At 56.3% G+C, this 21,494-nt stretch overlaps 9 protein-coding genes across 9 annotated transcripts; 5 read left to right on the forward strand and 4 right to left on the reverse strand.

Annotated features, from left to right (window-relative positions):
- Positions 1-428: 428 nt before the first annotated feature.
- On the reverse strand, positions 429-2,164 carry GGS23DRAFT_598642 (putative GABA transporter; the record flags this gene model as incomplete). Its single annotated transcript, XM_051518812.1, has 3 exons — positions 429-893; positions 957-1,753; positions 1,810-2,164. 3 exons carry the CDS (start codon positions 2,162-2,164, stop codon positions 429-431), a joined length of 1,617 nt encoding a protein of 538 aa, XP_051369823.1.
- A 1,059-nt stretch (positions 2,165-3,223) lies between these two features.
- Positions 3,224-4,323, reverse strand: GGS23DRAFT_152675 (uncharacterized protein). The gene is made up of 2 exons (XM_051511373.1): positions 3,960-4,323; positions 3,224-3,904 (listed from the first exon to the last, which is right to left on the reverse strand). Exons 1-2 carry the CDS (start codon positions 4,064-4,066, stop codon positions 3,370-3,372), a joined length of 642 nt encoding a protein of 213 aa, XP_051369824.1. The 5' UTR covers positions 4,067-4,323; the 3' UTR covers positions 3,224-3,369.
- Positions 4,324-5,117: 794 nt separating this feature from the next.
- On the forward strand, positions 5,118-6,523 carry GGS23DRAFT_598643 (uncharacterized protein; the record flags this gene model as incomplete). The annotated part of the gene is made up of 5 exons (XM_051518813.1): positions 5,118-5,336; positions 5,431-5,535; positions 5,611-5,835; positions 5,905-6,047; positions 6,118-6,523. The coding sequence occupies 5 exons, from the start codon at positions 5,118-5,120 to the stop codon at positions 6,521-6,523; spliced, it is 1,098 nt and encodes a 365-aa protein (XP_051369825.1).
- A 430-nt stretch (positions 6,524-6,953) lies between these two features.
- On the reverse strand, positions 6,954-7,238 carry GGS23DRAFT_598644 (uncharacterized protein; the record flags this gene model as incomplete). Its single annotated transcript, XM_051518814.1, has 2 exons — positions 6,954-7,105; positions 7,172-7,238. The coding sequence occupies 2 exons, from the start codon at positions 7,236-7,238 to the stop codon at positions 6,954-6,956; spliced, it is 219 nt and encodes a 72-aa protein (XP_051369826.1).
- A 1,416-nt stretch (positions 7,239-8,654) lies between these two features.
- Positions 8,655-9,688, forward strand: GGS23DRAFT_606346 (uncharacterized protein; the record flags this gene model as incomplete). The annotated part of the gene is made up of 4 exons (XM_051519897.1): positions 8,655-8,895; positions 8,955-9,071; positions 9,127-9,351; positions 9,471-9,688. 4 exons carry the CDS (start codon positions 8,655-8,657, stop codon positions 9,686-9,688), a joined length of 801 nt encoding a protein of 266 aa, XP_051369827.1.
- A 1,331-nt stretch (positions 9,689-11,019) lies between these two features.
- Positions 11,020-13,159, forward strand: GGS23DRAFT_152707 (proline-specific peptidase). Its single transcript, XM_051511375.1, has 3 exons — positions 11,020-11,108; positions 11,310-12,053; positions 12,235-13,159. Exons 2-3 carry the CDS (start codon positions 11,383-11,385, stop codon positions 12,494-12,496), a joined length of 933 nt encoding a protein of 310 aa, XP_051369828.1. The 5' UTR covers positions 11,020-11,108; positions 11,310-11,382; the 3' UTR covers positions 12,497-13,159.
- Positions 13,160-14,900: 1,741 nt separating this feature from the next.
- GGS23DRAFT_153341 (uncharacterized protein) lies at positions 14,901-16,109 on the reverse strand. Its single transcript, XM_051511376.1, has 2 exons — positions 15,649-16,109; positions 14,901-15,582 (listed from the first exon to the last, which is right to left on the reverse strand). Exons 1-2 carry the CDS (start codon positions 15,841-15,843, stop codon positions 15,031-15,033), a joined length of 747 nt encoding a protein of 248 aa, XP_051369829.1. The 5' UTR covers positions 15,844-16,109; the 3' UTR covers positions 14,901-15,030.
- A 632-nt stretch (positions 16,110-16,741) lies between these two features.
- On the forward strand, positions 16,742-17,692 carry GGS23DRAFT_152694 (uncharacterized protein). Its single transcript, XM_051511374.1, has one exon. It carries the CDS (start codon positions 16,964-16,966, stop codon positions 17,522-17,524), a length of 561 nt encoding a protein of 186 aa, XP_051369830.1. The 5' UTR covers positions 16,742-16,963; the 3' UTR covers positions 17,525-17,692.
- Positions 17,693-18,494: 802 nt separating this feature from the next.
- GGS23DRAFT_577103 (Protoglobin-domain-containing protein) lies at positions 18,495-20,593 on the forward strand. Its single transcript, XM_051516900.1, has 3 exons — positions 18,495-19,312; positions 19,369-19,639; positions 19,731-20,593. Exons 1-3 carry the CDS (start codon positions 19,207-19,209, stop codon positions 20,200-20,202), a joined length of 849 nt encoding a protein of 282 aa, XP_051369831.1. The 5' UTR covers positions 18,495-19,206; the 3' UTR covers positions 20,203-20,593.
- The last annotated feature ends 901 nt before the right edge of the window (positions 20,594-21,494 follow it).

Consider the following 21,494-nt stretch of genomic DNA (forward strand, 5'->3'; position numbering starts at 1 on the left):
CTATCCAATCAACCTGAGTGGCAATGTACTCAGAATAGTCCAACTATAGGAGTCGTCATATTTTCATACCTACGTAGTCACCCCGACATATCTACCCAACTCCTACCATCCAAGGAAACCTACGTAAGGATAGCCAGGCTAGTAACCGTTTTCCCCTGGCCCATTAACTCCCATTTCCATATTTTCTTATCTCCCCCCTATATCTGCAATCCTATTTTCGGATCTCCATTGTACCGTAACAGTAGAACGACGGGTCTTTTTCTGAACACACAGCCTTCACTTCCTGACAGCGCAACCAGGAGCGAATAAGCCAACCTTGCCTAACGTTGCGTTGGACGAGTTCACGTGAAACATCCAGGTTCATGGAAACCGACCTTCTGAAAAGCGTCCCCTGATCCGCAACTGCTTTGCTGATAATCGGCGAAGCTCTACACCTCCTTTATGGGGCCCTTGAAGTAGTGTCGAGCACGCACGACGTACCAAACAACGCTGAAAATCACGACTGCACCCCAGACAAGTACACTCCAGTTCGCGTCCTCAGGTGTAGTTGGCGTTATCTGCGGCCAGAACGACCAAAATAAAAGAAGGACGCTGTAGAGGCAAGCGATAACGTTGTTGACAATCCCAAACGGTTCAGGCAGCTTCCACGGGCCCCAAAACAGGTTTTCGGAATTAATAACGTCGGACGCGGCGTAGTACGGTCGGAGGGCCCCGGTGGTGCGGCGCCAGAGAAGGAGACCACACACCAACAGATAGGATGAAAATAGGGCTGCGATCGCCAACGAAAGGAGAGCGTTGAGCGCGATTGTGGAACCGAGAACGATCAGCGAGAGCAGCATAGTAGTGGCCAAAGTAGTCAAGATGGCGTTGACGGGGAGAGAGTTTCTCGTTAGCTACAGACGCAGAGTTAGTCAAACACCAGAGTATGTGAAAGGACGAAATTCTTCGCCGCGTACCTTGACCAAGTGGCTATGGAAGGGGAGGCCTTTATCACGAGAAAACGACCACAGCATACGGGAGGCAGAGGCGTAGACGCCAACACTGCTCGCGATCGCCATGACGAAAACAACACAGGCCATAACGCAGGCTCCAGTGGTCGACTTAACCGAAGAGGAGAAGATCTGGAGGAACGGATAATACATGGTTTCGGCGGCATTCACTGCCGCTTCGACGTCGCTAAGGCAAAACATAAGGGCAAGTGCCATGGCGAAAGCGAGCGACCCGTTGATCAGAATGGTGAAAAGCAGAGCACGAGGCACCACGAGCGCGGCAGACTGTATCTCTTCGGACATGTGGACGGCGCAGTCAGCACCTAATAGGGAGCCCGCAATCCCCGGAAAGCCGACGAAAAAGGACAAGCCCTGCGTCGACCAGCCGCCGTAGTTGAAGAAGGTGGTAAATACGAATTCCGCGTTGTTGTGAGGCGCGAAATAAACCATAGGGATCAGCACGCCGAAAAACCCGGCCAAGTGAAGGATGAGAATGAGGCCTTCAAATTTGGCTATCGCCCGGCTCGTGGTCGAATTCACCAACACGGCGAACAGCATCGTGCCCCAGATGAGCAGCACGGTATGCCATGCCTCTGGCACGTACGACGAATTCGTTGACAGCACTATGATTCCCTGGAGCATGGTCGCGATGATGTAGCCGACAGAGACGGCCAGAGCCTGCCAGGCCAGCGTTGTCATCCAGGCGGTCATGTAGGTGAGGAAAGTGCTGCACGACTCCGGGGCCATCATGGCGACCCAGTGGTCTGAAGAAGACTGTGAGCAGGGACTCGACGGGGTGGAGAGTCTAGAGGCGACTTACATTGCCCTCCAGCTGTAGGCGCCATCGAGGCCAGCTCGCCCAAGGCCATATACACCGATATGAATCCGACCCAATTGATCAAGAACCCCCATATCACACCGGCCGGCCCTCCGTTTAGTAGGCCGGTGATGGACGTGACCAAGATGCCTTCCCAGGACAGCAGGGCCGAGCAGGAAAAGCCGAGGATCGACATGAAGCCGAAGCCACGGTTGAGGAGCGGGCGCTTGCCCAACCGTTGCAGCTGCTCATCGTCGTTGATGGAGCCCCCTATCGTGTAGGGCGGCTTCAGCGTGTTTGCTGCGCCGTTGGGATGAGACGTGGTAACATGGAGCTCAATATGGCTCTTAGAAGGCATGGTTATCGGCATGCCGGAGGCTATGACGAGCGACGCTCGAGGTCGACGAGAACGTGGAAGAAAGGCGGGAAGGGTTGGGCCCTAGACTGTAGAATGGTATCACGGCAGCAGCAGCAAGTGAGACAAAGCTGAATCTAGTTAATCGTACAAGGCAGAAGTCTTCGGACGGATTCGAGGAGTCGATCTAGCTCCAGCTGGGCACGTTCTAGAAGGTCTTCGATCTTAAACCCTCGATCCGCGGGCTGCGTTGCGAGAAATCGCCCATACCATGTCGACAACCAACACGACAATAAGTCTTAGTCATTTCCGAACAACGAGCTGATTGCCATGTGTTCCTCGCCGGCCAAAGGCATCGGTCAATATGTTCCAACGCTTGCGCGATCTCTGGCAAGGAGATCCACGCCACAAACGGATGGGGCTAGGCAATACACCACAAACAGTTATCGAAGCATCGCTTGTTGGCGTGTCCCATCCCCCCTTATCCGTCTTGGGGGGTGTGAGAGGGGGGGGAAGGGAGAGAGTCTTACGCGAATCGAGTCGTCGGCTCACCTTCTGAGGGTGCTTGATTAAGAGGGACCTCGCACGAGCTGTCTGCAAGGGCTGCTCGACTGCCATGGCCCCCTTGCCCGAATACCGCCAACACTCGCCAATCAAGGCAGTCAACCAGAGTGTGGCGTATTGAGCGGCCGCAACTCGACAGCCGGGATCGTCGGTTCATTTCGAGTCAGCACGACCCAAGAACGCAAGCCCCCTCTCGCTTCCCCCCCCAGCCTCACTCCCGTGTGTCCCGTTCTGCACTACCATGCGCACATACTTGCACATGTGTACGTATGCTGGATCGGGCATCGCGGTCGCCCCAGCCGAGGATCCCCGATGCTCCCGGCTTTGTCAGGGTCGTATTTATAAGATACTAGCTAGCCTCTACGTAAAAGTACCTGGAATATTTCGAGCAAGCCTCTGTTAGTCCACCCTTCAAGCCTTTTTAGCACCATATCGTAGACCGCCGCGCCAACCCATGATCTTGGAAGAGTCGGACCGCCTTGGCGATCAACACCAGAACTGGGAATCCCCGCCGCGCTACGCCTGTCTCGGAGGGACGGAGAGACAGACACACCCAGGGCGAAATTCCTGTCGCGAAGTAGGCACTTGGTTTTTTTTTTGGGTTTCTCTTTTAACCCACACCACCTACACGTACTTCTCCCTCCTTATGCACATATATTGTATGTACGTGCCTCGCGCAACCCTGCTTTCTGCCCTTCCGGACCTGGAGAAGGATCCGTTAGGTTGATACTCGCGGCGCAGGTGTCTTCCGATTGAGCCAATTGTACCCACATGCCCACGACATCGTACAGAGCAGATGACACTCCCAGGAAGTTCCAGGTATTATTGCGTGACAACAGCAACCCCATCCGCTCGTCGACACACCAACTCGAGTCGCGAAGGCGGCCTGATAGGCCTATAGGCTCTGTGCTGAAAGGCCGTAACGTGGGTAGACCTAGACAGACTCCTGCGTCCGGCCAGTTCGCGACGTCTCTCTCATTCGGTGTCGTGTGTCGTGTGGGGAGGGGGGAAGGAGGGGACTGGGTAAGCGAGATTTGATCACCAGGTTGCTCGAGTCGAGGGGGCCTTTTTCCCGTGGAGGACTCGCCATAAGAGACGTATTGCCGCCTATTGGAGGTTTCAAAGCTCGGCTTGGTGCTGTCCAGGTTGGGCCACCTCTTTGCCGCGGTCGTGCAACAACTGCATGGTCACACCCGTTAGCGAGCGCCCCTGGCGAGCGAGGCTTTTGGCGTACAGAGGAGTTGGTCCTTGGAAATATCGCAGCGCCAAGCGGCAGGGTGAGCTGCTAATACACCTGGTACTGCCCCTGTTATGCCGCCATGCTACGTAGTATCCATCCATTCCCCCATCCCCGCTAGCCTTTTACGTAGTTCCACATACACTTTCATGGCAACTTAGTTCCCGTCCTGTCGAGGTGGAAGCTCCCGAGATCCCGCTGTCCCTCGCCTTTCCCCTCCTGGATAAGGGGAGAAGAGAGAGGGGGGGAAGTCGGGGATAGCGGCCGGAAGGCAAGAATAGCAGAGCCCTTATACCTACCCAATGAATAACACGGAGAGTAGCTGTGCTATGCTATGCAAATTCCAAGCGTGGTGGCTGGGAATAGATGAAAACGTGTAGCAGGAGCTGGAGGCACTTAAAAGGAGTGAAAATATAGGAAGATCCTCATGAAATACCGAATCCTGCTGACATCAGGACGGTGGGATCCGGATACCATGCGACGAGCAGGCATGGCAGAGACGCGACTGGACGGCAGAGATAAGAAGCTATTCCCCCTGGGAAGAATGGTCTGCCATTTATGAGGCCCCGGAGGCTATGGTACCTACTCTTATCCAATCCCTGCCATTAGGATGCGATCTTATTTACCATAGGCATCCTGTAACGTGTGGTTTCGATGCACCCAACAGGTATTCCGGCTTGACTCATGTCGATCCGAGACAGCATGAATGTACGCAGGTATGGATGTGGACGCGGCCTCCTCAAATAAGCTATCGGGTCCGCTGCTGAGAGAGAGAGAGAGAGAGACCCATGGGGAAGATCTCACTTGAATCTGTGTAAGCGCCGTACGAGACATCGGTTGGCCGGATGGCGTGCGCCCTCCCGTCCTCTTCCCACCTACATCTACATATTTATCCCCCGGACTTGCGCACGGGCACGCGCACGAATCAAGGCCCCTCTCTCTCTACTCCATCTCGGCACTTGAGGGGGCTCTAAAATTGCACATCGTGATCGCATGGCGCAAAACCTTTAATACGCTTCGTTTGCGAGAAAACCCTGCCGCCGCCGCTCTCTGTGCCTTGCCACCGATGTCTGACCCGCCGTCGCTCGTCTAAAATCGATCTTAGGATCCAGTGCTTCTCACGGCCTCGACGTGGACTCGTCGGCGCCTCTCACGATGCTGTCTGCGCTCCGTCGCGCCTCGGCCGAGGCCGCTTCCCCGCTGCCGACGGGGATCGTTGTCACGGACTCGAACCTGAACCCCATCCTACAGATGATCACCTGGCTCTTGCTCGCGTTGACGGCGCTCATGCTCTGCTTTCGGTTCCTGACCAAGTTCTTCCTGAGGACGAACCAACGGTTCGGATGGGAAGAGGTGTTTATCACGTCTGCATTCGTGCGTGAAGCTTGCCTCCCTTCTTCGCCTCTCCCCGCTATGTATAGTTATATAACCTGGTAGCCGGTGGGGTTAACATGCAGGCGTATAATAGCTCTCTGGTGTCGGTGAATCGGTGACGTTCCTCGTCCCGGCGGGAACGATTTTTGGCAAGGATTCGGGGGACATCTCGGGCGCGGAGCTGACAGCAGGCTTGAAGGTATGCTCGGCCAAGCTTCGATGCGATGCGCAGCGGCACACACACTCGCTTACGGAGGCTAATTTTGGATATCAGGTCCAATACGTCGGGGAGCTCCTCTTTATCCTTACCCTCGGGCTTGCGAAGCTCTCGGTCTGCGCCGGCTTCACGGCACTGTCGCTAGACACAGAACACCGCCGCCTCACCTCCATCTTCGCCTCCGTGTCTATAGCATGGACCGTGGTGGCTTTTGTCGGAACTGCTTTCCAGTGTGGTGCTAGCGGGCCGTGGGAGGGGGGGGACCTCCAGTGCCTCGACAAGGTGAGAGAGAGCTAGCTGGCCATGCCACAAGAGGGAGGGAGCAGCGGATGCTAACCAACAACTGATCAGCACGCATTTTTATATTATGTTACTATTTCGAACATCATAACAGACATCGCGCTAATACTGCTCCCGGTGGCCGTGATATTACCCCTGAACATAGACTTCAGGGCGCGAGTCGTCGTCTTGAGTTTCTTCTCCGTAAGAATATTGTTCGTATCACAAGTCCCCCCTATCCCCCCCCCTCTCTGTCGCTCCGGCGATTCTAATACCGGTACGAAGGGCTATCATAGCCACGGCCTTCCAGATGACCTACATCCCCCGCCTCTTCGAAGACAATTTCACGTTGCGGTCCTTTCCGTATTATCTTAGCGCGCAATTCGTCCAATTCGCGAGCATATCCGCCGCTTGCGCCGCGTATCTCTGGCCGTTCCTCCGCTCGTTGCGCAGCGGCCTCTTTGCGGCCGACAAAACCGGCTTCCCGTCCCCGTACGCTTTATCCAAACTGAACAAGGGCGTGCGTAAGGACGCAGATGTTGATATGTCGGCAGGTAACTCCTCGAGGAACAGGGATCGGAGCAACTACATCAAGATCACCACAGACAATACGGTGACTACTTCGACACGAAGTCACGAGTCCAAACCCCACGAACCGATCGGGACAGAGGCGTATATGAAGGGCTGGTAGCAACAAGGAACGGACAGTGGCGTTAAAAAGGATTGGGGATCGGGTTGGCCATTCTGTACTATAATACCCGAGTTGTCGCAGTGGGGATCAATACTCGTGATAGTATGAAATACGACCGAAACAGCAATAGTATCTGCGTTTGTGAGGATGTGCGTGATCCATGATTTTTCTCTATTTTTCGACCGAGCCTCACATACCGATATGTGAACCAAGATATACCCCGATCCTTTCGTTGACCAGTAATAATACCCCTTTCTTTCCCCATACCTGTATCAGCCCTATCGAAAACAGGGACCAACCTCCGATACCATCGCCCCGGGTCTCCCAACTGCCATGAGACAATCAACAACAACCGCACCCCGGGGGGGTGGTTGGCTTAGTCATATCCTAACGTAGCCTGGACATTGCCGTCCACGAAGAGGTTCACATCTTATTCTTGTTGGACGGGAACATCGAGAAAGACGATGAGGCCAGCATCTCGCTTCTCCTCGACCGGGACGTCCTGCAAGACGATGGTGCTCGTATCACGCTTCTCTTCGACTGGGACGTCCTGCAAGACGATGTTGGTCGACTCCCGTTTGTCTGGAACTGTTTAGCCGCACGTCTCAACTGGGTTTCGGCCTGGTAGGTCTGTGTAGGGCCGGATACCTGAGCTAATGGGAGCAGCGAGAGCCGAAAGGCCCATGAAAGCCGCGATGACAATCTCGAAAAGCATGGTCTCGGAAGGAAGTGATGGTGATCTTATAAAGATGCGAAGGGCAAGAGGGAGTGAGGGCGACTTGTTGTGATGCTTCGAATGTCGGTGTGCGAGGTAGTCGAGCAACTTCGTGACGATTCGCAAGGTCTGGAGAGCAGGGCGCCCGAGTGCCTTTATCCTAGAGGAGGTACCACACCAAGTCCCGGATGATCGTCCCATGCTGTCTCAATAAATCTAGGTATACGAATAGCCTTCCCCCCCCTCCTCTTTCTACCCCTCTCCCACCCCGATGACCGCTGGGATCGACCGGTGGCACTGCATAAAGATTGGCGCATGTGATCTCAACAACAACCGGTTTCACCATTGAAAGCCTGGACGTTGCGGTTCGTCTTATGCCGCCAGCCTAAGGACGAGACCGCCTCGGGATCGCTTCATTTGCCTATTCGATGCCGCCAATAGCTCGGCTGCTAGGCGCAACCAAGCGGTGACATGTCGCACCCCTCTGTGCTTCGCAAATCCTTCGAGTTGCTTGCGTTCCAGGGACCAGCGTAGCGCCTCCGATGATACCTACAGAGAAGCTGATGCAATGTTCGGCCCGTCTAAGAGACCAATGGCATGGCACACCATCGTCGGTATATGCCGAATCGTGGCCCGAAGGGGTGTAGCTCGACACCGGTTGTTTAATATTAGCGTCTTGGGCTTGAAGATCCATACACCGGGCCTGGGCGTAGGGCGTAGTTCAACGGGACCCTGAGAGCACGATGAGAGGAGCTTACTATGCGTACGGACTCACCGTGCGTCGATTCCCTGGCATAGCTCACGAGCAGGAACAGGTAGAAAAACTGGACACGTTGTAGGTAACATGTCCGTTACATTGCAATGTCGAGAAATCCCGGCCGAGACTACCGTCGTTACTCTCTGTCTGCTGGGAGGGGGTCGTCGATCCGCCGGGAGAGGAACGAAACCCGAAAAAGAAAAAAAGGCGGCTTTCCCCTCCCCACACGAGCGCACGTACATCCATGGGTAGGTTGCTCGCACACGGCCCTGTACAGCCTACATAAAAGGCCGCAGTGAGCTTATCGTACGGTAGTTGGCGATCTCTGTTCCTGGGCTGGGACCGGGGTTGGTGCAGGGATCTATTGGTGTGTTCCCCGGCTATGGTGTGATGACTTTTCCGTGCCAACCTAGATCACTTACAAGGGAGTTCGTGTGGCCTCGATATAAGACTCATCACCGTGGTTCCGCCTCTACACCGCAGAGAGGGGGGGAATTGAGCCAAAGGAATACAAGAGAAGGCTGGCGCCAAGGATGGCCGACCGTAACGCAGAGGAGACATCTATCAGTTCCATGATCTTATAGCCTACCTTCATCCGTCCCTGGCTCGCATCTAACCATTTATTCTGCTCTCGGATTTTCCCAACCTCGCCCGCCACCATGGAAAAGCACGCTGAGGGTAGTCAAGACTGCCTGCTAGGACCACCGAGCGAATGTGGCGACAACGAACCGGGCGGGATAGGCAGCAGGCACACGTGCTCGGAAAGATCGTGGTTGCGCACCAATGCCATCTCTCTAGCAATATTGTCACTTTTGGTATATATCGCGACCCTACAGACGATCGGACTCTCGTCGAAATGCCCACCATGGAAGGATGATGTCGTCGGCGACGAGCACCTGTGTAAGCCCCCCCCCCCCGGGCCCTGTCCAATTTCTAGTCTGGCTGCTTACCAGAACCAGCATTGCTTCGGGGTGTGGTGAAGTACGAAGTGCGGCCGGAGTGGCTCCAGCCTCAGTACCCGTGGCATCAGGAACCATCTGACGCGCTGGATGCGGTGTGGGATGATTTGTTGTATCGTCAGTGGCACGCTTTACGACCGTACTCACGAACATCTCGCTAAACTGTGCCCAGCCCTCAATGTCAGGATCCGGAAGGACGAGCTGAGCCTCCTAAAGGAAAATACGACGAACCGGGTGCAGATCACGGGGGGGAACGGTGACGACTACGTCGGTGTGATTGGCGTATACCACCACCTCCATTGTCTCAACAACATCCGTCGGCTGTTGAGCTGGGACTACTACGGGCCCAGCATGGCCGGCGAGAAGCACATCGAAGGCTTCTCGGTCGAGCACTCGCGTATTTACCCCACCACCCTGCTCCCCTTGACCCCTTACCCCTTACTCCTTACTCCTTTGCCGGGCTTTACGTCCCGGAAGAGGAAGAATAGGCGAGCTAACGATTCCTCTCGTCACCAGAGCACTGCATCGACACGATCCGCCAGGCGCTGATGTGCCATGCCAATATTGGACTCTATACCTCCGAGTGGGACGAGGAGACACACATGCCGAGCAGGTCGCTGGAGACGAACTCGGTAACGACGTGCGTGCGATGGGACAGCGTGAATGACTGGGCGCGCCAAAGGGCACTCCGACCTGGACAATATAAGTACAAACGGCCGCATTTGCCCTCGTGAGGCGCGTACGGATGGACCGACGGCTAGATAGCGAAAGAGGCCGGGGGGGGGGGATGGGTGGGCGAGGAGTGGAAAGCTGGTGAGGAGTCCCAGCTCACATCCCGCAGTCCCTAGGTGCAGGATAAGCGCACGCCCGTCTATCGTGTATTGCTATTATTGATATCACCTACCTATAATATGCCATCTGCAACGACGATCATCTCGGCCGTTTGCCGTATGTCCCGCGTCGCGGCCTCGTACCTCGCCCGTTGGGTTGTTTGCATTTATTATACGATGTCGCGAGTTACACCACTAGATAACGAGCTCGCTCGACGAGGTGCGACAATGCGGATGTGATATCCCATATTCCTTGCAGGTACTGGGGTGGCTACGTTATAAATAGCCGGCCACGGGACCCATAGCGTGCCATTGATCTCTGGCCCTCGGAACGCTGCCGAAGCGGCGTCGGATTGTATGGTACGCTGGAGGCTATACGTAATGGCTAAACGAGCGGCGTGCGAATCAACGAGCGGTCGAGGGGTAGCAGAGCGGTAGGGCATGCCCATCTGAGGGTCTGAGGGTGTGGATCGTCGACGCCGCTACACAAATAACGGGACCAACTCCCGGCATAGCAAGCTATTTTAAGATTGCATGCGTCTAGTGTCCCCCGCCTTTGCCCAGAGACGAGTCGTCGTCGAGTAGCGATGTGTGAGTATTCTTGCATCGTGCTTCGGGGGGGGAGACAGCAGCCTAGTGTGGTTGGCGTCCGATGGTAGCGATGGTGAACGATGGTAGCGATGGGTTCGTTCCGTGGGGGGCGTCGACGGCAATTGTCAGACATGTAGGTATTGTCGTGGACGTGCGTAGCCGTGCGACAGGGGGAAAAAAAACCAAAAACACAAATACCTACGACTCGCTAAGGCGAGATCATCGTGGTGGTGGTTCATCATGGTGGTGGTCCACCGCAGAGACCTTGGATTGCATCTGGGCTGAATACGGACGGCAGCCGTTGCTCATTGGATGGTCACCCTCCCTATGCAACGCCGTCATGCCTCCCCCTCCCCCTCCCCCTCCGCTCCCCTCCTCTTCCCCCCCCTCCTCTTGTGCCTCTCTCTGTCTCCTTCGCCTTCTCCCCCCCTTCCCTCTCCCTCTCCCCTCTTCTTCCTTCTTCTCCCTCCCTTGCCCGTAGTCATGCGTATCTACACAGGAAGCTGGCCGCCGCACCGTGACCCAGGTGTGAAAGATACCTATGCAATCATCTGTCGCATTCGGCACACGATGTAACTCGGCGCAAGCAAGGGGATGGCATTAATTGGACGGGAATGGGTGGCCGGGAAAAGAAATGTCACACGGCTCGCCAGCCAACCAACACCAGCGTCGAAGACTCGTCGACCCGGAAATACCTGTCACTTAAAGGAGTGTTACTCACTTAATTCCGCCGGTCGAGGTCCCTTTCCCTTGGTCCAATCCCAACCCGCACTGTCACCTTCTCCCGAGCTGCTTTCCCTTTCACGTTGCCACCACACCGCCAGACACTCCATCGCGTGCCCACAGGCGAAGTGCCCTCGGCATCGTAGGAATCTCGCTGCACATTACCCGAACCAGCCAAGTGATCCGCCGGCTGATCTCGAGCAATAACAAGAGAGATTGAACGACGAAAATACACGCACGCACGCACGCACACACATACATACGTACATACGCGCACAACCAAGATGGCAGAATACCCGGTCTCGGAAGGCGAGGTGCCCTTCGACGCCCCCGGCGCCGGAAAGCCCTGCAAGACTTGGTACAAGGTCGTCGGCAGCCTCGGATCGGGCAAGCCGGCCCTCGTCACGCTCCACGGTGGGCCCGGCGCTGGCCACGAATACCTCAAGTCGCTGACGGACATCTACGAGCAGCACGGCATCCCGGTCGTGTTCTACGACCAGATCGGCTGCGGCCGGTCGACCCACCTGCGCGAGAAGAAGGCCGACGCCGGCTTCTGGACGTTCGACCTGTTTATGCGTGAGCTCGACAACCTCGTCGAGCACCTGGGCCTGCGCCAGAGCGGCTTCTACCTGTTCGGGCAGAGCTGGGGCGGCATGCTCGGCGGCCTGTACGCGAGCGGGCGACCGCGCGGCCTCCGGAAGCTGGTAATATCGAGCGGACCCGCCAGCATCCCGCTCCTCGTCGAGGGATTCGGGGCCCTGATCGCCGACTTGCCGCCCGACGTCCGCAAGACTATCGAGGACTGCAACAGCCGCGGCGACTACGAGAGCCACGAGTTCGAAGAGGCTGCCGCCGTCTTCTACAAGCGCCACGTCTGCCGCCTCGACCCGCCGCCCGATGACGTGCAGTGCGCGTTCAAGAACCTCAAGGAGGATCCCACCGCGTACCTGACCTTGTAAGTAGGACGAGGCGCATCCCTACCCTGCCGGCATATAAGCGAGAATGTGAGAAGAGGAGAGAAACACACACACACAGAGAGAAAGAGAGAGAGAGAAGAGGGAAATGAAAGGAGGACGAAGCTTGGTGCTAGACTGCCGGGGTTACTTACTCGCTCGCTCGCTAACTTGTTCCAACAGGCAAGGCCCATCCGAGTTCGTCATCATCGGCTCCTTCAAGGATTGGGAGGGGTACCACAACGCCCACAACATCGAGGTGGAGACGCTGCTCCTCAACGGTCGCTATGATGAGGCCACCGACCTCTGCATGGAGCCTTGGTTCAGAACGATCCCCAAGGTCAAGTGGGTGACGTCCGAGAAAGCGAGCCACATGGGCCACTACGAAGACCGCGAGCGCTACATGAAGGTCTTGGGTTCATTCCTCGTGAGCGGCGCCCCCTGAGGAGGCCTGTCTGGCCTCCTCTCCCTTTGCTCGCAGCGCCGAGTTGACGCGCCTGGTGATTGTCTGTGGGAAGGATTGGTGGAGGATAGAAGGGTGAGACTCTCGTCGAAGACTTCCGGGTCTAGACCAGCTAGTTTTGGGGCCTTAATGGTCTCACCCAAGCCACACGGAGACGTAATCCTGCACTCACGACAGGCTGCTCGACGAGAATAGGACGGTTGTTGCTCGTGGATGCTGAACCGAGAGACGGGATGCGTCATGAATTTCCCGAGCACGGAGAGTATCCATGCCGTTCTAGTACCTAAAAACAAAAACAAAATTTTAGCTAGATGCACCGTGATTCAAGGCAACATGCAGCGTGCTCCCGGCCAATTCACCTTAGCTACGTAAACATGGGTGATGTCAAGGAGGCCTATTGGCCACGACGCCCGACTTCAACTCGGCAATTCACCCTCTAGACTAATAATAATGATAATATCACACCCCGTATCGACAAGGCGTCGAGATTCTCTACCGCCGGAATAATTGATATATCTTCGGAACTCAATGCCCCGGATTTTGCCAGCAACCAGGGGGCTGGAGAGGGGGTGTTAGGTAGAGATCTAGACCCCCCCGAATACCCCTACTCATAGTTAGCGAGAATGATCGCCGAACGAAGGGGGTGGGTGGGGTGGAAAGGAGAAAGGGGAAAGGGGAGAGAAAGGGGCCATAACGCCAGGGGTAGCGCGCCGAGCAAATGGAAGCAACAACGAGATCGTATCATGATCACAATTGTCGATTTCGACTCTTCACCGATTGCCCTTGATTTAGAGACATCTAATCAGCCACAACATCGTGCACAGCGCTTCTGAACCAGCTCCCGGCACCACCACGTGGCAAGGGGTGAACCACCAAGATAGCTTCCAGACCCACTACATACTGTGGTCCGAATAACCTCACAGCGGAGTACCGGCTCGGACAACGCCCGAATCACCTTCCAGCACAATGTTGTTTCGGCAAGCCTGCCTTCGGAGGCGTCTGCTACGTGTGATCGCCGACGTGAGCAGGATCAACGTGTCCGATGCACATCACCGAACGCAGGCCCGCGTCGCGCCGCTGTAGGCCCTCTGGACTTCTCCGAATGTGTAAATATTGGGGGCGGAAGTCGTCGGGTCGCGAACGCACATGTCTAGCGGGAACCGACAAGTGACTCGAGGCCTCGGTAACAAACTGTGCATTGTGCGCGCGATCGACGTCAACACAGACAGCTGCTAGCCGCGGCGGCGACACGGTGTTCGACTCGAGCTGTCGGAATCATCCGACGAGAAACGCGAGGCCCGCGGATACTAGCCAGCCCGCGATGTTGCCGGCGCCGGGAGAGCACCTGCAGAGGCAGCGCGAGACCCCCGCGAACGAAGCATCGCGGGCGCAGCGTCGAGCTGCCGGCGCTGCTTGCGTGATCTCACCTGCTCCGCGCACACCGTTCCCCAGCGCAGTGCCACCCGGGCCAGCCTGCCGGTGGTACGGGCTAAACTTTCCTCCTCTGCCGGTGCGCCCAGCCATTCTCGAGGCGGACGGCGCCAGCGCAACGAGGTGAGCCCCCCCCCCCCCCCCCCCTCCCCACCAGCTAGGCGTCGGGCGGCCTGGCCTGCGCGCGGGACCTCGAATTGGCATGCAGCCCTCGAGGCGAGATCGCGGAGCCACGTCTCCTTCTCTTCTGCCTGCTGACACAGCCAGGTCCCTGAGCGGGCGCGGCCGACGCCGTGCGTAGATCGCCGACGATCAGCTCCTAGGGAGAGGGGGGGGAGTTGGTCCTGGCGATATGCCGTGTCCGTTACAGCCGTCGGGGGGGGCCGCAAGCTAACGGGCGCTCGATGTGCGACGCGACGAGGCCGTCTCTCTACGAGAGGGGATCGTCCAGTTCCGGCGGCGGGGGACAGACTGATCGCCGCGGAACCCGCTGTCCCTGGTGGCCGAGCGCCAACTGCCCTGCGCAGAGTAAGCAGCGCGCCCCGCATTCGCGCGTCGCCGTCGCGGGACCTGTCACCGCGACCCGAGCAGCGGCTGCCAACTCGAATGCAAGATGCCGCGAGAGAGAGGTGGCCCTCGTGACTCGAATGCGTCCCCGCGTCCCAGCATATTACCTGCCTACCTCGCACCGCGCGGCACTGCGATGGAGCGTGCGTTTCTGCGCCAGCGGCACGTAGGTAGCCGAGGCACGCTGTCATTTTTTTCTATTCCCTCGGGCAGCGGACATCTGCTCTGGTCATCAGAATCGGGATGCAAATCCTTGGCCTTCACCGAAAATATGACTTCCTCACGTGCCTGTGTATGTCTGTAGTTTGCCGTTAGAATCATTCGTCTCTGTATGGAATCTCGAGAGGATGCTCGGGAACGTGTATTGCCTGCATCAAGGAGGGCGTTTCAGAATCACGGGAGTTGATTACGTATGAGCTATACTCAGAGGTTATGGCATAAGGGGGGTTCAACAGGTTTTTAGATGCGCCAGGTGACCGGCTGGATTTGGAAGGTTGTATTCGCAACTCGCTCCCGTCTCAGTCGACATCAGGAGAATCTAGGCCTGGCCCCTCAGTTCCCCTCTGTATCTGTATATTGTTCATTCTATTACCATTTACGCCGTCGCTCGGCTCTTCATTGCCGCATTTTGCCTCTGCATTCACACCGCTTTCCAGCTGTTTCTCTTGTTTGACTGGCTTCACCCGCATCTCTACTCTCAAGAGTTCCACTTCGAGGACCGGACGCGCGTCACCCACCTTGGCCTTGAGGCCGTCCTGGTCGACATCGAAATATAACGCCCAAAAGTCGCCCTCCCGAACAACAAAGAAGCCTTCCCAGCCGTTGAACGTTAGTCTGTGATCTTGTCGAGTGCAGTCGAACGGGCCCGGCCAGTTCGCCTGGGCCTGCGGGCGAGTGCCGAACTTAAGCTCGTAGGTGCTTCGGTCGACGTAGATCCAATTCATGATAGGTGGCTCCTCGCAAATTGTCGAAACGAGCCCCGAGTGCTTGGTATCCGGATATGGTAAGAAGTAGCCGGCAAACGGATGGCCGAAGACTTGTTCGTAGTCGGTGCCAGTATCGATGTAGAGCTACATGAGACATCAGTCGGCCTGGCTATATTATTTTCCACAGAACGAGGTTCGAGAAACGCGTGCCTTGTCTCCGGAGAGCACTACTCGCCTGCCCTCGAGGATATGGCTGTATTGACAAGACTTGAGACATCTTAGTATAAGATTATTCTTCCGACTTCTGTGCTCCTTTCTCCTGGCGTCCGACTGAATTTGTCGAATCGCCTCGGACGCGCCTACGACAGCCGAGAAGGCGACGAGAAATGTGAGGGGCTGGGTCATGGTTTCTGCTCTAACTGGGCGTTGCACCGCGCTAGACGAGAGAAACAGGACATGGTGCTCTTATGATGATTCATATTACCTGTGCTCGAGGATAGCCGAGTAGCTGTACCGCGCGTAGCACGCTGGCCTCTTGCATGACCAAGTACGACGGATCCTCCAATAGCCAGTCTGCTCCCTGTCTCGGCTCAAATTCAGTTATCCACAACCGCCCGAATCCGTCCTTGAGGGAATAACATGCGTTGGATCCGTGCACTTGGGGAACCAGCATGTACCCTAGGTGAAAGGCTGAGGGCACGGGGGGAATGTTAGTACGAGGCACTTCCCCCTACCTCGGAGGTCTTCCCGGTGAGTAAGGTCTATATAGATTGGTCTCGAAGGTGAGTTGTCATGCATTTCCGGTGACGAGGTGTAACTGTCCAGACTTAATGCTTCATCTAATCATACGATTGATGGCCGCCCTCGGCATCCTCCACCATCAAAAAACGCATCGGGTCTGGACATCGTTAGTTGAAGAAGAGAGCCGGAGGGTTCGTCGCTCCGGCCATCAAATCTTATGATGTTGACGAACATGCGAGATGCCCTTTGCAGATTCGTGTGACGCTTATTCATGGTCCAGACCTTGAGCGGCAGAGGACAGGTCTGTAGCTCACCGCCCGCTCGGAGAGCTCTTAGCATTTTTAGCCAACGACCTGAGAGAGCTCCTGGGGTTCATAAAGGGTCCCTCGAACCCCTCCCTCACGATGGACCTCCTCCTTCCCTCCGACCCACACGTCCTGGACTCCGAAAAGAAATCCCTACGTGCTCTCAGGCGGCCTCGAGCAGATAGTGATTCCCCGCCTACTGAAGAAACAGATTTCCCTCAGCAACCACGCCCACCGTCTCCTCCCCCGCGCAGGTCATCCTGGGGCTTCGTTCGGTTTCATCTGCCAAGGGAGCCCGAGTCGCCCAATCCTCCGCTGAGGAGAAAGTTGAAGTGGTCGTCCCTCCGATCCCGAGCGGACTCCGCACCCACGCACCACCCGAATCAGGACCTTGAGAGTCCTATCGCCGAAGAACCGGGACAGCAAGTCACTACCATGTCTACCCCGTCGGTGTTGCCCGTCTGTAGGATGAAGGCTCTATGTTGACATCTCGAAGCGCAGCAACCGCCGCTCCCACGGGCGACCAGCCCCTATCCGGCCGAGATGACCGAGACAGCACCGCGAGGCATGGCCTGCCGATGCCAGGGCTCTCCGGCAACGCCAATGGACCCATCGGTGAGCTCCCGCGCCGTGTCCGGCGACTCTCGCCGGCCGGCCGTGTTCAGCAGCAGTCGGGGCTAACTCAAACGGGCCAGGTAACCTCCTCAAGGGCCCCGTCGACGACGCCGGGCGCCTCAAAGACGCGGCGCTACTGGTCGGGGTCAAGCTCGATCTTGAGGCTGAGATACACGCCACAGCTAGGGTCCGTGGTGACATTGTGGTGGGGCTATATTGATACCGAGTTCGGAGACGAGGTGTGGCTCGGGGACAAGGTGAGGGCGGGCTACAAAGCCATCGTCCAGGGCATCGCACTCTACCACCCGTCGGGACGCGGGCACGACTCCGCTGTTGTCGCCTCTATCGTGCTGCACGTCTGGGCTAGCGGGCCGAGGGGTTTCTTGCTTGCGACATTTAGGTGTCTCGCGTTTACGCTCGTTTAGCGGGAGAGGTGGAACCAGTCTCTTGTGTATCGAGAATCGCCATCATCAGCATGGTCGTCAGCATGGTCGTCAGCGTATACGCTGCGCTAGGGTTAGGTACTTGAATTCATACCCCCTGTCGTTCCTTTCGCCTCTATCGGGGTTTCGCGTCGCGTATGCTACTCTGCGAGGGAGGGAGGGAGAGGTAGACGAACTCAATACCACATAGTGTAGGTGTCCGCTCGGGTAGGTAAGTTAACGGTCAAGGAGTCTCCTCCATCGTGCCAGGTGAAGGCAGGAAGAGACGGGGCAGGGAGGTCGACAGTCGCCTCCTCATAGGACCGTTAGCCAGGTACGTTAGATTGAACCTCGACGTCGTCCTAGTCCCCGCTGCGGAGGGGTAGGAGGCGCTGCCATGATGAGGTTAGAACGCACAAAAATAGAAACAAGCTTTGCGTGGATGAGACAGAAAGTGGCGAGATGCTGTCGCGGGATGTCTTTCCTGATGGCACGCGAATTATCCGCAGATATTGCATCTAGGGTAGACTTGCAGACGATCCGGCAACGCCCCGCAAAATGCGTGTGCGCATGTACGCCGTTTGCAATTATCTGACAACATCTCGGTATCGTTGCAGGGATGGTCCACGGCGTACATATCATGGAAGTGCTGACGACTACTCACATAGTATTTCTGTATGTATCACATTTCATTTCTAAGTTTTGTGCGAGAAATAAACACCCCATCTAAATAAAGGGGTTCGTGCAAATGTCGCCCATGGCGGCGGCATCCTAAATTTAGGCGCCTACGGTATTGCGCAGCTAAAATTGTAGGTGTGCATTGTCAACATTGTCAATGCTCCGAATCTGAACCCGCAGTACCCGTTAGGGCACTGTCCTATCGGTTAGCGCATATGCGTAGCGCGCAGTTAGCGGGGTCCCCCCCCCACAGCTGAAAAAAAAGGGAAAAGAGGCAGAAGGAAAGAAAAGGAGGCCCCGATATAATCTAACCTCGAACGAAATCAGGGATGGGCAGCACTTTATGCCACTCTTTCTCCCGTATTGACGCCTTACATATCGCCGCGTGCACTTAGGTATGAAGTGTGGACTCACTCCTATTTCCTAATTTCACGACATGACGACATGGTCCGCGCGCAACCCGCGGGCATGGATGGGCAAAGGTCGCGAGTTTTTGCAACCGCCGTGATCGACAGAGGGCTGCTTGCTCGCCTTACAAAACAGCTCACTTCAGTCACGCCCGCGACGAGGAAATTCGCTCCCCAGGAGGACCCGGCGCGATCCTGCGAATGAGAGGCATCCCGATTCCCGTTTCGTAATGGGCCGAGTTAGCTTGTTGGTCGGTAAGTCAGCCCAGACCGAACGGGCCCGACGCCATGGTTCGATGGCCCCACGCAAGGTCAGACCATCATCACTTCATCGCCCAGCGCGTCCCGGCGCTCAGCTCCAAGACCATCCGGCTGAGTCTTCGTCTTAACCGCGCCGGCTGGTATATAAGCGAATATGGAATTCGGATCGGTGGCCATCGTAGTTGCCGTCTTTCCCATCTCAGCCTCTCTTCCAGCATCGTAGAACGCACCCCTGCCCAAGAAAACCGGGTTTTGTAGTTGGCCTGTCGCGAGCATCGAATCCAAGATCCTTCCGCTCCCAGAATCCGTGCACGGCAACTGATAAAGAGACGGGAAAACATGGGGCCCTCCTCTCGTCCGAGACAACATATCGATCGCAAAGAGCTATACACCAACCTCGAGACACGAATCCAATATCTGCATTCTTTTATCGACTTTAGTTCCAGTACGGACGCAGTCTTGTCCCACTCAAATGGATAGGTTAGCTAACACCGCCACTAGACGACATTGAGGCGCTCATTTCGGGTTCCAAGTACATCAAGCAGCTGATCCCGGCCATCGTAAACATCGTCTACCAGAAGCTGCTGCAGTACGACATCACCGCCCGCGCGCTGGAGACGCGGAGTACGAGCTATGAAGGCCCTGTCGACGACAACCTGAACGAGAACAGCCCGCAGATCCTGCACCGCAAGATGTTCCTGCGCGCATACCTCGCCAAACTGTGTTCCGATCCTAGCACGCTCGAATTCTGGGAGTACCTCGACAAAGTCGGGTGAGTGGCCACGATCCCTTTTTTTATTCCCAGAGCCCCCATTGGTGCGCTCTGTCCTGCGCCGTTCCTCCGGCTAACCGCGACGGTCTAGCATGATGCACACGGGACGGGGACGCGAGCACCCCCTGCACGTGGAGTACGTGCACATCGGGGCGTGCCTGGCCTTCATCCAGGACACGCTGACGGAGGCGCTGCTGTCGCACCCGCGGCTGCGGATGGACAAGAAGATCGCGCTGGTCAAGGCGATCGGCAAGGTCATCTGGGTGCAGAACGACCTGTTCGCCAAGTGGTACGTGCGCGACGGCGACGAGTTCGCCGACGAGATGGAGCAGCAGAGGATCGAGCCCGAGGGCTTCCTACACGGCAAGCGAATACTCGACGACATCGAGGAGGGCCTCCCCGCCGCCGGCACCTGCCCCTTCTCCGGCTTCTCCGCCGGTGCCAAGGCCGAGACTTGCAACGGCTGCGAGAAGGACGGGGAAAAGGAAGGGACCTGCGCCGGGACGTCGGTGGCGGCGGCGACGACAACTCTACCCATACGAGAACACGTCGAGACGCATTGAGCCACGACTGCGCGGCCGACGTGACCGCTGCGCTTCGAGGGGTATTCTTTTGGGAGGAGATTTCGTCTTTCGGTCCGGTGCCTGGGAGTGAGCGCATGAGGCTGGGCCTGAGGACACGGGCATCGATTGATTAGAGCTGGTTCAACAAAGCATCAAGGGAGGCGAAGGGAGCGGCGTCAAGGGAATTTTGTTGCTCGAGTTGGGTTCTCGGGATGCATCACGCATTTATGGACTGTAGGGAACATCATAACTCCTTCTATATATACCTATATACCTATACATATATGAAGATTACAAGAAAGGATCACGGTTAATGCCGACGACTTAGTGCTGGTGACGCACCTCGAGTTAGCGGCGATCGTGGGAAATGCGTCTCAGCACCGGGATGTTTTTCTCTTCGGAGCGACGCGGGATACTCTTCGACGCGAAGCCAGAGGGGTTGATTTAGGTACCTTAGGTGCCAATGGCACATCCGTAGGGTACGTGCCCTGCACGCGGACTCGACGAGTCCTATGACGTAATCAATGGGGAAGAACAGGTATGAGTAAGTATCCAGGTACCTACCCGCATCCCCGCCCCCACTTCGAAAACTTTGAGGGGTAATACTTGGAGGGGTACTCGACGGGTAAAGAGCAACCTCTTTTTGTTATCCAACTTATACCAAAACAAGCCTCGTAGTTGCCTCCTTCCGGTGTCTAGCATTAAGATGGCTTTCCCAGGGCGATATGCCTTGGTGGGTGTGTTAGGGTATGTTTAGGGCACATAATAAGCCACGTTTCTTTTACAATTATCTCACGGCTTACCTATCTTCCATGGCTCCAGTTCACCCACCACTCTGCTCCCACCTTCAACTTTTATCGTTTCTGACTTCGGCACACTTCTATAACCAAACAGCTCGTGATATTGTCCGCAACAATTCCTCTATGACTACCGTTTCCCACCACTACGACGCAACGCGAATTCGACGTCGTGAAGCCACAAATTCCTCCTTAGCCACGGCTTGCCATCTCCCGGAGGGCGATCATGGCCATGCCATCTCTAAGCCGTCCCCGGAGCGCGAATTGCTCGAGGAGTTGAACACGCGGCTCTATGCCGGCACAGAGCCAAGGCAAAATTGCTTCCTAGACCAGGAGAAACTATCCAATCCCATTGGATGGATGTGACAGCGCTACTGACTGTGAGTACTAAAATTCCCACGGTATCAAGTCTCGGACTTTTTCCGTTTCATCAGTGAGCAGCCGAAGGTCGTATTCGCAGCGTCCCACCTCGTCCTATATTAGCTGGGCAAACAC

This window comes from Durotheca rogersii (genome assembly GCF_024521655.1).
Source record: "Durotheca rogersii strain YMJ 92031201 chromosome Unknown GGS23scaffold_19, whole genome shotgun sequence".
Classification (NCBI taxonomy): domain Eukaryota; kingdom Fungi; phylum Ascomycota; class Sordariomycetes; order Xylariales; family Xylariaceae; genus Durotheca; species Durotheca rogersii.

Bases quoted from the DNA above. Each gene is read 5' to 3' on its own strand.
- GGS23DRAFT_152675 (XM_051511373.1), bottom strand. From the start codon at position 4,066: ATGGATGGATACTACGTAGCATGGCGGCATAACAGGGGCAGTACCAGG. The intron at 3,905-3,959 runs GTACGCCAAAAG...GTGACCATGCAG, and splicing joins TTCCAAGGACCAACTCCTCT to TTGTTGCACGACCGCGGCAA.
- GGS23DRAFT_152707 (XM_051511375.1), top strand. From the start codon at position 11,383: ATGGCAGAATACCCGGTCTCGGAAGGCGAGGTGCCCTTCGACGCCCCC. The intron at 12,054-12,234 runs GTAAGTAGGACG...TTGTTCCAACAG, and splicing joins CCCACCGCGTACCTGACCTT to GCAAGGCCCATCCGAGTTCG.
- GGS23DRAFT_153341 (XM_051511376.1), bottom strand. From the start codon at position 15,843: ATGACCCAGCCCCTCACATTTCTCGTCGCCTTCTCGGCTGTCGTAGGC. The intron at 15,583-15,648 runs GCACGCGTTTCT...TGTCTCATGTAG, and splicing joins TAGTGCTCTCCGGAGACAAG to CTCTACATCGATACTGGCAC.
- GGS23DRAFT_152694 (XM_051511374.1), top strand. From the start codon at position 16,964: ATGTTGACATCTCGAAGCGCAGCAACCGCCGCTCCCACGGGCGACCAG.
- GGS23DRAFT_577103 (XM_051516900.1), top strand. From the start codon at position 19,207: ATGGGGCCCTCCTCTCGTCCGAGACAACATATCGATCGCAAAGAGCTA. The intron at 19,313-19,368 runs GTACGGACGCAG...CACCGCCACTAG, and splicing joins TTTTATCGACTTTAGTTCCA to ACGACATTGAGGCGCTCATT. The intron at 19,640-19,730 runs GTGAGTGGCCAC...GCGACGGTCTAG, and splicing joins GAGTACCTCGACAAAGTCGG to CATGATGCACACGGGACGGG.